The 14,522-nt window shown below is 46.4% G+C and overlaps 1 protein-coding gene across 5 annotated transcripts in view; it reads right to left on the bottom strand.

Annotated features, from left to right (window-relative positions):
• The window catches only part of KLHL32 (kelch like family member 32), a 236,107-nt gene that overhangs the window by 7,573 nt on the left and 214,012 nt on the right, over nucleotides 1-14,522 (bottom strand). For all 5 annotated transcript variants that reach the window (XM_075597504.1, XM_075597505.1, XM_075597502.1 and 2 more), the window contains one exon: nucleotides 5,344-5,402. In XM_075597504.1, the coding sequence (XP_075453619.1) occupies nucleotides 5,344-5,402 (59 nt within the window). The remainder of the gene's footprint in view (nucleotides 1-5,343; nucleotides 5,403-14,522) is intronic.

Below are 14,522 nucleotides of genomic sequence, written 5' to 3'. Positions count from 1 at the left end.
TTAAATCACAGTGCTCACATCAAGAACATTATTAGACAGTTATCTGAATCGAATCTATGCTACCTTTAACCCAGAAATGGGTAACTCCAGTCCTCAGGGGCTACCAACAGGCCAGGTTTTCAGGATATTCCTGCTACAGCACAGGTGGCTCAATCAGTGGTTCATTCGAGGACTGTACTACCTGTGCTGAAGCAGGGATATCTTGAAAACCTGACCTGTTCGTAGCCCTTGAGGACTAGAGTTGCCCACCCCTGCTTTAACCTGTTCTCAACTTCATGCCCACGTGAGCATTTCTCCGGCACATTGTTACCGCTGATTCTTGACTGTTTATCAGTCTCCAGACTGCAAAACAGAGGCAGAAATGGAGCAGAAAAACAGCACTATATTATCTATGAAACATACCCTATTTGTCTTCTTCATTAATGTTTTTTTATTTGATCTAGTGCAGTTGTTGCTCCCTCTCACAGCTGTAAGACAAATACATATCTTCCATATACGATAAGTGAGAGACTGCCTTGTGCTAATGTACTGTCATGAAACAACCATGAATTCTGATATGTGGGATTCAAATGAAGCAATGATCCGTGGTGGTAGAATACCCAACAGGCAATAGTCGCAGTCAATTTTATGGTCTCCTCCGAACCCCTTGAGATTGAGGGGTCTTCAACGCAATTAGTTCTATCAACCTACTGCAAAACGTTAACAGGCTTTAAGAGCAATGTGCTGTAAGCACCTCCATCATTTAAAGGGTTAAGGGATTTCACGTAAGTAATCAATTAAAACAATAAACGGGTGAGACCTGCACACTGTCCACAAGATATTGGGGGCATATTCTGCAGGGAGTTAGGTCACTAACATTTCAAACAAGGGGCATTTTCCAACACCATTCTTGATCATTTCAAGTTTTGGTCCATTTAACAGGTACAAAAAAGATAACAAAATACTGATGTCAGACAATCTCTGTTTACAGGAACGATTGGTGTCAACTCGGTAGTTTATTTCTTTCTAAAGACTACGATGCTTCAAAGCTAAATGCCCCATAGGTGGAGCTCAATTTTGAAAATCAATAAATAAAATGTCCCAAGAAAAGCCATGCTTTCAAGGTATCAGTAATTGTATAGAATAAAGTGTAACTTCTCTACATTTATTTTCCTATGTTTTAATCAAATGTGTATTCTGCTTTGCCCTTTTTATTCTGTGACATCTCACAGGCTGATATGTGAAAACATGCAAATCCAAGGAGATTTCAGCACTAAAAAAACAAATCGCACATGATTTCTGAACTTTTAATAGAACTCTATTTAATCTGGCAAATGTCATTTAATTCCGATTTAGTTTTGTTATTCGTCAAGAAAAGAAACCATTTCATGCATCTGCAAGGTCCTGTATTTCATTCTCTAACACAGTGGTTCCCAAACTTTTTCGGTTCAAGGCTCCCCAAGGCAATCAGGATTTTTTCAAGGCTCCCCAAGGCGATCAGGATTTTTCAGTGGCGCCCAAAGTAAAAACAAAGGTGTATATACATACCTAACAGTTGCAGTGCGCAGTTGGTGTCTCTCTCAGACACTCACACTCTCACTCTCAGACCTCACTCTCTCTCAGACCTCACTCTCTCAGACCACACTCTCTCAGACCTCACTCTCTCTCTCCCTCAGACCTCATTCTCTCCCTCAGACCTCGCTCTCTCTCTCCCTCAGACCTCTCTCTCTCTCAGACCTCTCTCTCTCTCAGACCTCTCTATCTCAGACCTCTCTATCTCAGACCTCTCCCTCTCTCTCAGACCTCTCTCTCTCTGACCTCTCTCTCTCTCAGACCTCTATGTCTCTCAGACCTCTCTCTCTCAGACCTCTCTCTCTCTCTCAGACCCCTCTCTCAGACCTCTCTCTCTCAGACCTCTCTCTCTCTCAGACCTCTCTCTCTCAGACCTCTCTCTCTCAAACCTCTCTCTCAGACCTCTCTCTCTCTCAGAAATCACTCTCTCTCAGACCTCACCCTCTCTCAGACCTCACTCTCTCTCAGACCTCACTCTCTCTCAGACCTCACTCTCTCTCAGACCTCACTCTCTCAGACCTCACTCTCTCTCAGACCTCACTCTCTCAGACCTCACTCTCTCTCAGACCTCACTCTCTCAGACCTCACTCTCTCTCAGACCTCACTCTCTCAGACCTCACTCTCTCTCAGACCTCACTCTCTCTCAGACCTCACTCTCTTAGACCTCACTCTCTCTCAGACCTCACTCTCTCTCTCAGAGAGACACACACACACTTTCGCAGACAGACACTCTCTCGCAGACAGACACTCTCACAGACAGACACACTCTCTCGCAGACAGACTCTCTCACAGACAGACACTCTCTCGCAGACAGACTCTCTCGCAGACAGACTCTCTCTCTCGCAGACAGACTCTCTCTCGCAGACAGACACTCTCTCTCGCAGACAGACACTCTCGCAGACCTCTCTCTCTCAGACCTCTCTCTCTCAGACCTCTCTCTCAGACCTCTCTCTCTCAGACCTCTCTCTCTCTCAGACCCCTCTCTCAGACCTCTCTCTCTCAGACCCCTCTCTCTCGGACCCCCCCCTCTCTCTCTCTCAGACCTCTCTCTCTCAGACCTCACTCTCTCTCTCAGACTTCACTCTCTTAGACCTCACTCTCTCTCTCAGACCTCACTCTCAGAGAGACACACACACACTCTCGCAGACAGACACTCTCTCTCTCTCTCGCAGACAGACACTCTCTCTCAGACCTCTCTCTCTCTCAGAGAGACACACACACACTCTCGCAGACAGACACTCTCTCTCTCTCGCAGACAGACACTCTCTCTCTCAGACCTCTCTCAGACCTCTCTCTCTCAGAAATCACTCTCTCTCAGAAATCACTCTCTCTCAGACCTCACCCTCTCTCAGACCTCACTCTCTCTCTCAGACCTCACTCTCAGACCTCACTCTCTCTCAGACCTCACTCTCTCAGACCTCACTCTCTCTCTCAGACCTCACTCTCTCTCTCAGACCTCACTCTCCCTCTCAGACCTCACTCTCTCTCAGACATCACTCTCTCTTAGACCTCACTCTCTCTCTCTCAGACCTCACTCTCTTAGACCTCACTCTCTCTCTCAGACCTCACTCACTCTCTCAGAGAGACACACACACACTCTCGCAGACAGACACTCTCTCGCAGACAGACTCTCGCAGACAGACACTCTGGCACACAGACACTCTCGCAGACAGACTCTCTCTCGCAGACAGACACACTCTCTCGCAGACAGACACTCTCTCGCAGACAGACACTCTCTCGCAGACAGACACTCTCTCGCAGACAGACTCTCTCTCTCTCGCAGACAGACTCTCTCTCTCGCAGACAGACACTCTCTCTCGCAGACAGACTCTCTCTCGCAGACAGACACTCTCTCTCGCAGACAGACACTCTCTCTCGCAGACAGACACTCTCTCTCGCAGACAGACACTCTCTCTCGCAGACAGACACTCTCTCGCAGACAGACACTCTCTCTCTCTCGCAGACAGACACTCTCTCTCGCAGACAGACACTCTCTCTCGCAGACAGACACCCTCTCTCTCAGACAGAGGGGAGTGGAGGAGGGGGGAGGAAAGGCAGGAAATCCGTGCAGGCAGCTCCCTGCACACACACACACACAAATAAATACACACAAACAAATAAATACACACACACACACATAAATACACACACACACAAATATATACACACACACATAAATACACACACACACACACACAAATAAATACACACCTACACACACACACAGATAGACACATTGAAGAGCAGTGGAGAGCAGAGGCAGTGACGGATGTGAGGGGGGGGAGGAGATCCGTGCAGGCAGCTCCCTGCACACAGTCACTGGACAGGCAAATGTACAACTCTCCCTCCCTCTTCCTTCTCCTATCACCCCCCTACCTTCTCCTATCACCCGGGGCAGAAGGGGATGGGACACCGCGCAGACAGAGGAGCAGAAAGGCAGACACACACACTCACCGTGTGCTCTGCACAAAGCCCCGCCCCCGGCTTCCTCTCTGCCTGCAGCCAATCCCCTGCGGCCCGGTCGGCATGAAGGAGGGATGGTGGGGAGTGCTGATCGGCGGGATGGTGGGGAGGATAATTGCGGCGCCCCTCTAGGCAAGCCACGGCGCACCAGGGCGCGGGGGCGCACAGATTGGGAACCACTGCTCTAATACATTCCTCCTCTAATCTTTCTTCGAGGGTGTATATGTTGGGGTTCCTTAAAGCAGCAGTTCAAACTGCTGTTTTAAAAACATTTTATTTTTATTCATTCAATACAATCTACACACTGACAAGTGATTAGCTAAGTTGTTCTCCTGGATATTGCTTGACCAACAGCTTTAAAATGTGTGTTACTAGTTTGGGGCAGAGATCTGTGTTACATTTTCGCTGAAGATTATCACCATGCTGCTTTGTATACTGACCGTTCCTCTATAAGAATAAAATGGTGCCAATCTGCAGAACATTACATTGCAATGTTGAGTTTGCTTCCCTTTAATACACATTAAGGAAAAGGTTCGTGCAGAGTGGAGGGATGTTAGGAATAAGTTAGAGAGAATGTCTGAAGAGCCAGACGCCTTTTTTTTTTAAAGTCACCATTCTGTGTAGAAATGTAATCTGACTAGGAAGTGAATATTTGTACCAAAATTTATAGCATACTGAACACACAGGTCATCCCTCACTGTATGTCCCACTTGAGTTTCAGGAGTTCCATAGACCTTAATGGAGTCTCACTAATAAAAAAAATCTGTATTTTTCATTAAAATTACAATTTTGGTACAAAGTCCCCCAAATCTCACAGTATTCAGTACTTGGCGGTTGCCATCATTGACTGAATGCTTTTATCGTGTTCATTTTTAAGGAAATGTTCTGTGTACACTAAGCGAGGGCCCATCAATAATTGAAATCACTGTCCCATTTCTTGTTAATAGCGCTGTTCAACTTTCTTCCTGCTCATTTCCCTTGGAGACTGCATGTACTTAGATTGTAAGCTCTTTGGGACAGGGACAGGGACAGGGACTCCTTTTCCTAATGTTACTTGTCTGTCTAAAGCGCTTATTCTCATTAAGTGTTATATTATTGTCGTGTATTACTGCTTTGAAGCGCTATGTACACAGATGGCGCTATCTAAATAAAGATATACATACTTTACCATCTAATGTATATTGTTGCCCAAATTATTGATTGCTGAATTTTAGGCACTACACCTATGTACATCCCCAATGTTGCCTTCCCCCTCCACTGTATAACATTAAAAAAAAGGCATGTAGTCTCCTCTTGTGAACCATTTTGCCTACATATAGGAAAACTTACCTGGCTGGGATCATACACCATTAATCTGTTCTGGTATTGGGCTGTGTTCGTCACTCCACCTGCAAAGTAATTGTTTGATAAAGCAAAAGTTATTAACTAAAATGTTACCATTTGGATTTACTTCCATCACCCTACTGCAAACTATTTGACTGGTTTTACTTGTGCAGTTAAAGTTAAGAGGAACAAACTAGTACATTGGAGCCATTGAGACATGACACAGTAAAATTAATACATTCACTGATGGAATCACAGCACTGTGAAATAGCAATCAGTGATCATAACCGTATAAACAATTTTTAGAAGCAATCACAGATATGATGGCGAGCTGATATCAAGAGCCACCAAAAATAGAAATAAAAGTAAGAATTATCATCTCATACATGCTGTAAGCATCATTACAAGCATTGACTTACATTTTTATTTAGTCACTTTTTACCTGTGTTACAGACAGCTTCAATAATGCAATAGGCAGAAAATATACAGCTTAAAGCAGCAATCACGCTCAAAATGGGTATTGCTTTTGGAACTGGGGGGTTCCCCAGAGCTGAAACATTTTATGGTCCACTCCAGGTTCCTTTGATATTGATAGATTTTTTTTTTTGTGCTGGTGCCCTTCCTAGATTTTCTAAGATGGCGCCCAGAGCCATCAAATAAGATGTTTCAACTTCTTATTGGCCCAGGATTTGGCAGCAAATTTGAATCGCCCAGAAAGGGGAGGAAAAATGAGCACCTAAATCTCTATCTCAGGAACTGCATGGTTAACAGAGGTGAAAATAGTGTGGTTCAGCGCGAGTCATCCCCCAGGTTCCAATTCTGTAAAATGAGTAGCTGGGATCGCTACTCAAACCCTTTGAGTGCCTTTGGACATATCTTCTATCATGGGTTCTGGTACCTTGGGTGTCCCATGGTATAGTAGCTATGTCCCCCCAAAAAATGCTTGGAGTCTTAGGAGACATTGCGTCCTGCGCTACTATGAAGCTCAGGACGCGATCTGAAGGGTTGGCGGACAGATGGGGATTGATTTCTCCCCTTCCGTCATCGGTGACTGAGCAATCACATGATCATGCGTGCCGGAGGGGCAGCCGCTGATCACTAAAAGGGTTACATCAGGAGTCTAGCTTTAGCAGATTCTCTGGCGCATGAACAAGTGTAAATATGTTGTGCACTTTGACCAGGTGACAGTGAGACATAGAACATATCACATCAATATGTTAAAAGCCTATTTTACGAGTGAGCCATCAGTGCTTGCTCTCTGTAGCCCACTGATGGGGCACTCGGTGAAACAAGCTCTGCCCGATCTCCTAGGGGAAGCTAGGATGGGGGACACAGTAGAGCAGGTAGAGATAGGCCCCCAGCTCGAGTCACCACAGCAGGTGCAGGCACAGGCTATGTTAGAACAATTCAAGGTCCTCTTCACGGATAAGCCGGGCAGGACCCATATCACTGATCACTCAGTCCACACCAGGGATCAGAGACCTCTGCTTAAGAATGCATATCGGGTATCAGCACAGGTGAAAAGGAGCATAGAGGAGGAGGTAGAAGAGATGCTGGCCCTAGGGGTAATAGTGCCGTCTCAGAGTCCTTGGGCTTAACCGGTAGTCCTGGTACCTAAGAAGGATGGACCACTTGGTTCTGTGTGGACTACCGGCAGCTCAACTCTCAGATGGTGTCAGATGCCTATCCCATGCCCCGCATGGATGAGCTTTTAGATGAGCTTGCGGGGGCAAGGTATCTGACTACCATGGATTTGTCCAGGGGGTACTAGCAAATCCCACTGACCTAGGAGGCGCAGGAGAAGTCAGCTTTCATCACTCAGAGTGGCTTATATGAATTTTTAGTTATGCCATTCGGGATGAAGAATTCCCAGGCTACCTTCCAATGCCTGGTCAATAGGTTGCTGGAAAGGATGCAAAGCTTTGCAAGGGCATACCTGGATGACATAGCTGTGTTTAGCAATTCCTGGGAATCACATCTAGTTCATGTAGCAGCAGTCCAGCTACATAGCACCATAAGCCAGTGGCCAGGTTCTCACAACATGTAAAAGTTAGTGTGCCCTGCTTTTCCACTTTTCATGTTCCCTTTGCCCCAGACTCATGAAACTTTCTGAGTGTAAGTTTTAGGTGGGATATTTTGGCAGAAATGCAGTTGTTTTGTTTGCAGGAGTTCGGGGGCCAAAGTTACCGGTAGTCCCCTAATTCTCCCCGGCGAGCAGGCATGATTTGCCAGTATGGCAGGTTGAATTACACCAGGGCTACTCAGTGTCCCCCAGACTCCTGGTTTTCAAGCCCAGATATCCCAGTCCAATTTCCCTCAAAGATATGGGTCTCCCCAAGGTATATCTTGTCATAAACCATATTTTTATTGCATTACTGCATTTACTATAAATGTGTATTCAGTCAGTCCGGGCATCCACTTTAGTGCCGGGAAGTCTGGGTAGACATTGCATGTCCAAAGGTGACAAAACCGTTTGGTGGATGAGGAAGGGCGATTGCCCAGGTCCTGAAAACAAAGGGCACCCTGTGGGGACACCTTTTGAGTCTGCCAGACCTGGTGGAGCCTGCCCAGCGGGTGGCAATGAGTTAGCCGCGGGGAGATACAGCATTTCCCATTGGCTAATTCAGATTCCCCGCCCACCCTGCTTTTCGAGCCGGCTTGGCACGTGTGCTCCTCTGACATCAGCCAAAGGATGAGCCCCTATTCCTATTGGCTAGTGGGAGGGAATTCCCATGCTCTGTTCGCTTCTCCTTCCTCCATGCTGAAGATAGAACAGCGGAGTGTATTTAAGGAGGTATTCGACTTGGAGAACCAGACCATGTAGTGACTTGTGTCGATGAAGCTAGGACGGGCTTTTCAAAGTTTCTCTGTCACGATACTGAGCAACCGCCTTTGTTTTGAAGCTAGGAAAGTCTGCCCTGCAGAGAGTAAGTCAGGCATAAGGACCAAGTTCTGAAAATCAAACGTAGTGGTCACTTCTAGGATCTTTAGCCGAAAAGATGTGTATATCCCGGCAGGGTAAGCCTTTCGAAGCACCTATTTGAGCCTAGATTTCACCCCCAGACCCCAAGTAAGTGTGTATTTTGTCTGTATTTTGTGTACTCATTGTGTGTACGCGTTTTTACCCGAATAAACTTCATTTTGTTCTACTACCTTGTTTTGTCTGTGAATGATCCCGGTATAAACTCCCGTGACAGTTGGTTGCACCAAAAACCTGATTTAACCTAGGCCCTGAGAAGAGGTTTGAGAACCACAACCCTAAGGCTGCGTCCATAGATGGACCAGCCGTGCTGAGGCGTGCGGACGCTCCGCGCTGAGCCCCTGCATCCTCAATGAGGATGCCTTGAGAGGAGGCTCACGCGAGCGTCCGCAGGGGTGCTCAGGCTTTGGAGTTTTCAGCCGAGCGCCAAGCTGTTTTTCAGTGCGCTGTCGGCTGAAAACCTCCAATCACTGCACAGCAGCGTCAACGTCACGGCGCCGTGACGTCGGCGCCGTGACATTGACGTCAGTGCGTTGTGGGCGATTGGCCCAGCGACGTCACTGCCCCGCCTCCAACCACCTCCCCCCGGCTCCCTTCGCGCACGCTGACTCGCCTGCAAGTCCGTGCAATCACGCTGACTGAAGCAGGCGAGCCTCAGCGTTAGCGCGCCTCCGCTCTCCCCACACCTCTATGGCCCGGGCCTTAGAATGCATCTCGATTCCTTGTTTGTACCCCTCAGTTATTTGAAGAGTCTCAATCATGTCCCTTTTATATAATACTTACACCATTGTAGGTTTAGACAGCTTCCATCTTGCTAATGACACAAAACTATTTTCGCTTTTACTAGCGCTGACCAAAAAACATAATTAACAATTTAGCCTACATTTGTTTTATAAAAGATACTTAAAAACATGAATATAGTTCAGGGGTGTCAGGCCCACATGCTACCCACCGAGTACTTTTGTCCGGGCCACAGAGCAAGATGGGGGGTGAACCTAATTTTCCTGCTGTTGAGAGTAAGGAAGAGCGGAGGCAAAGAGTGAGGGAGGGGGGATTATGTAAGAGGGAGCTGTGCGTAAGTGAGGGAGAATGTAAGAGAGGGGAGGAGAGTAAGAAAAAGGGGAGAGGAGGAGTGAAGTAGAAGGGAGGGGAAGTGAGGGTAAGAGAGGGAGTGAAATGGTACAGGGCAGTAAAAGAGAGGGGAGGGGGGAGTAAGAGATAGGGGATGGGGTAGTAAGAGACGGGGAGTAAGAGAGAGGAGGGTGGTGTAAGAGGGGAGGGGGATTTAGAAAGAAGGGAGAAAGAGGGGAGGAGGGGATTTAGAGAGAGGGGGAAGGGGAGGTGAAAGAAAGGGGAAGGGGGGTGAAAGAGAGGGGGAGTAAAAGAGAGAGGGGAAGGGGAAGTAAAAGCAGGGAGGGGGGAGAGAGAGGGGAAGGATAAGTGATATAGGGGTGAGAGAGGAGGGAGAAGGGAGTGAGAAAGATCGTGGGGTGAAAAGAGGGGAGTGAGAGAGAGGAGGGGTGTGAAAGAGAGAAGGAAGCAGGAGTGAGAAAGAGCAGGAGTGAGAAAGAGAGGAGAGGGGGAAGTGAAATAGAGAGGGGAGTGAAAGAGAGAGAGTGGAGTGTGAGAGAGGAGGGAGGGAGCGAGAGGGGGGAAGTAAGACAGAGCCGGGAGGGGAGGGGGGGGGGAGTGAGAGAGAGACGGTAGGGGTGAAAGAGGGGATGTGAAAAAGAAGTATGAGAGGGGGGAGTAACATAGAGGGGAGTGAGAGAGAGGAGAGAGGGGGAGTGAAAGAAGGGTGAGGGGAGTGAGAGAGAAGGGTGGCGGGAGTGAGAGAGAAGGGTGGAGGGAGTGAGAGAGAAGGGTGGGGGAGTGAGAGAGAAGGGTGGGGGGGAGTGGGATAGAAGGATGGGGGAGTGAGAGGGAAGGGTGGGGGAGTGAAAGAGAAGGCAGGGGGAGTGAGAGAGAATGGTGTGGGGAGTGAGAGAGAGGGGGAGTAAGAGAGGGAAGAAGGGGAGAGTAAGAGATGTTTGGGCTGAGTGAGAGGGGTTGGGGGAACGAGAGAGAGGGGTGAGTAAGAGAGAATGGAGGGGTAGTAAGAAAGAAGGGAGGGGGGAGTAAGAGAGGGTGGAGTAAGGGTGGAGTGAGAGAGATAGGGGAGGTGGGGTTAATAAGAGAGAGAGGGGAGGGTGAAGTAAGAGGGGAGGAGTAAGAGAGGTACGGGGTGGAGCAAGAGAGAGAGATGGGAGGGGGGAGCAAGAGAGAGAGATGGGAGGGGGGACTAAGAGAGAGAAGGGAAAGGGGTGTAAGAGAGTGGAGGGAGGGAGAAAGGGTGGAGAGAGAGAGAGTGGAAGGCGGAGTGAGAAAGGGGAAGAGAGGGGGAAGAGGAGAAACAGGGCAGGGGGAGTTAGAAGGGAGTGCGGGAGTGAGAGGGGAGGGAAAGTGCGGGAGTGAGAGGGGAGGGAAAGTGCAGGAGTGAGAGAGTGGAGGTAAGGAAAGTGAGACTGAAGGAGGGAAGAGTGAGAGAGGCGGGGGAGTAAGAAAGATGACGGGGAGTAAGAGAGGGGAGGGTGAGATTGAGTGAAGGGAGGAAGAGAGAGAGAAAGAGGGGAACATGTAGAGGAGAATCATGTGAGAGGGGATGGGGAGTAAGAGAAAGGAGGCAGGGAGGACTAAGAGAGAAGGCAAGGGGTGTAAGAGAGTGGAGGGGAAAGAGTGGGAGGCGGAGTGAGAGGGGAAGAGAGAGGGAATGGGGGACTGAGAGAAACAGGGTAGGGGGGAGAGAAAGAAAGGGGAGTGTGGGAGTGAAAGCGAGAGGGGAGGGGAAGTGCAGGAGTGAGAGAGTGGAGATAGGGAAAGTGAGAGAGAGTGAAGGAGGGAAGAGTGAGAGGGGCGGGGTGTAAGAAAGAAAGAGAGAGATGATGGGAGGAGTAAGAGAGAGAGAAGAGTGAGATTGATTGAATGGAGGAAGAGCGAGAAAGAGGGGCAGATTGAGAGAAATGAGGGGAACATGTAGAGGAGAATCATGTGACAAGAACGTACGTATGGAGGGGAGCATGTGGGGGAGAAGCTGGTGTGGGGGGGAAGATGGAGAGAAGTATGTGGGGAGAAGCAGGAGAGGAGAACAGCATGTGTAGTGGGGGGGTAAGATTGCTTAATGCTGACATCTACGGAAGCATACGACAGTACTACTATGTATTATTTTCATATGTAGAATATGTATGGCCCGAATGAAGAACAATTAAATCTAATCAGGCCCGTCATATAAAGTGAGTTTGACACCCCTGGTATAGTTTATCCATTTTTAGCTTCATGGATTTGAATTGTCTCTATGATTGTGTCTCCTAATCATGTAATATCAGCAGGGGAGAAGTTTGATCTCTGTGTTTCTGATACCTGCTTGACCTAATCTCACAGTAGTAAAAGTTTGATTGATGCCTTTTTAATGTCTACATTCTTAGATATTAAGGCTCAAGTATGGTACAAATTGGTCTATTATGCTCTTTTCATTTAGCAACACTTAACAGTAAACACCTTGCAATAGTTTACAGTGTTTTAAATAGACATGACCAATATACTGTAGATTGAAACTCTTCTGAAACAGCATAATGCACCACATACTGATGTTGTTTTCTTTTTTTTTAAATGGCCAAAAAAAAGTAATGAGACATCTCTGCACTTTCGTCCCCAGTTTGCAGACCAGAAACATGTTAAAAAATTACATATTGAGGCTGTCTCTTAAAAATGGTGCATACTGAACGGTCTTAAATAGTGCGTTAATACTGATATCTTTCCCACTGAAAGTGGAAAAAGCATGCTAACGTTAACTGCCCCCTTTAGCACTGACTGAGTTCATGTTGCACGCTTTCATGCCAGTATTAACATTACACCATTAACTTTCTTCCATTCACATCATCGCTGGAACCAGTTTCTGCAATTTCCCAGAGACAGCACTTTTATCATTCCTTTCCCAGATGAAATGTCCAAATAGTCGCGCACTCCTAAAAACAACGGTGTGGTCTGTGAGCAATAGCGGGAGATTTCTCCCCGCCACTACGAGGAACTTTATCTGTACTAAAATAAGGCTGCGAGTATTTATTTTATCCTGTACTATAACTGTGATGAAGAGTATGGAATTGTACTGAACTGGGTTGAATTAAGGATGTGGCCATCTCTTTGCCTCTACCACGAGGAACTGTACAAAATCACATTAAACCACACGATTTCTGTGACCGAGTATGTCATTTTCTTTCCAAGCTCTTCAGAAAATGGGGTTTTAGGAGTGCCGGTCCATTTGGGCATTTCAATGCACGTTTGTGTACCAGATGGTGAGGGTACAGGACCAGAGCAACCGAGGATTACAACCTATTTGATTTATTTTTGATTATTTCTTTCCCAGCAACACACAATTCTCAAAGTAAGGACCAACAAGACACGACTACATCCCTGAATCTTTTCCTTCTCCCCTGCAATGTTGCTCACCGGAGGTGCTCGCTAATTACATGCACTTCACATACCTCGCTCCCCACTTCCACATTAATCTTCTGAAATGAGATGTAGTGGATTTGCATACAGATTTGACGACACAAAAATAGATATGGAATTATGAACCGTCTCTATATGTTGTCATTTCTCCCAGTCTGGAGTACCCTTGCCTGCAGTGGTATTGTTGGCTTTGAAAGTCATCAGGCTGATTTGCCTGCTCTTAGGTTATGATACCCCATGCTGGTCCCCTGTCCCCGGCAATCAAAGCAGTTGCACAGATTCCACGGTTTCCCATAACAAGTATATTTTATTGATTGGCAGTTTTGATCTCCCTCCCCAGGGGGATCATCTGCATTTTAGGAGCATTCTACAGATACATCTGGCATTAAATATGCCATCTTATATGAGCATCAATTCTCAAAAACAACTTTTCTTCTAACTTTGAAGTGGCGCAGATGAAATGTAAAATGTATTCTGCCAAAATGGGAATTAACTATGCAGTAATGTACCCTTGACGTGCTAGTTAAAGAATATTGCAGGCTATAGAAATGTTAACCTCTCTACAGACTGAAAGACAGCGCCATTGGGAAAGGTGAACAGAAAGTTCCTTCAATAATAAACAGAACTTTTTACAATGCCTGCATTGTTCAATGCATAATCTTTTGAAAGAACTGGTAAGTCTTATATTAAGTGAACAATAATACAACTGCTTATCCAATTTAGGAAATAAAATGACAGATACGAGGTGCTCCACAATAAAATGTGCTGTGCCTGGATAGTTTGATAATGGCTCAGTGAAATATGTAATGATTGGACTAAAGGTGCTATTATAAAGTGTTAAATCCTTGTAGAAGTTTTCAACTGACTTAAAGCAGGTGGTCATGATAGCCGTACTTTGCTTAAACTCTCAGGAATAAGTAATGATACTATTCACACGGAGTGTAGGAGAAGTCAGAACAATAAAATGGGATTTTTAAAATGCTACATTTTTAGTCTCCGTAAGAAGTGCAAAGTTATAATTGTGAATATGTGACCAATTCTGTGAAATCCTTTGTGGCAATGTATTGTATAAAACTAGTTTAATCTGTTTATCCAATAAAAATGATTCACTGTCCGCCAAGTTTTTTTTATATGTGAGAAACCAGCAATGTATTTGAAGTGTTGCTACAGTAGTACCAACTCTTGTAAATGAATCATCGTGCACGTGTTTTATAGCTGGTGGAAAGGATTGCTAGCTGTACAGATGTAGCACACGTTATTGCACATAATATTGCATGCGGCAGAAGCGGTTGCGATGACGTTGAAGCTTCTTTTCCTTTTCGAGCACGGCCAATTCTATAGAATGGGTGTTTCTCCGGCCTGCACGTTATGCATGTCCCGCTGGAACATGGGAATAATGATATGTACTTCATCTGTATGCAGTGATGCTAAAATACATTCAGGATTTCTGGTGACGGGAGAAAAATCACAACCTCTGCAGTAAATAGTTGAATCCCTGCAACATTGAAGTCTATGGGGCCTATTCTAGTAGCTCCGAAGGGGTTTGGCATGCTTTGCTGTTCTGTAAGCCCTTATCGCATGTCCAAACCGCGTCTAAACGGCTTTTTTAGAAGCGGTTTCACTCTTGCTCTAACAATCCGTTCTGTTTGTCAAAAAAGCCTCCAACTCACTTTTTTACCCCCAACTGGCTATTCCCGTAGTTCTATTATGCAAACCACTT

This window comes from Ascaphus truei, chromosome 4, assembly GCF_040206685.1.
Source record: "Ascaphus truei isolate aAscTru1 chromosome 4, aAscTru1.hap1, whole genome shotgun sequence".
NCBI lineage: Eukaryota > Metazoa > Chordata > Amphibia > Anura > Ascaphidae > Ascaphus > Ascaphus truei.
The sequence above is the reverse complement of the archived record's forward strand: the minus strand, read 5'-3'. Positions and strand labels throughout refer to the sequence as shown.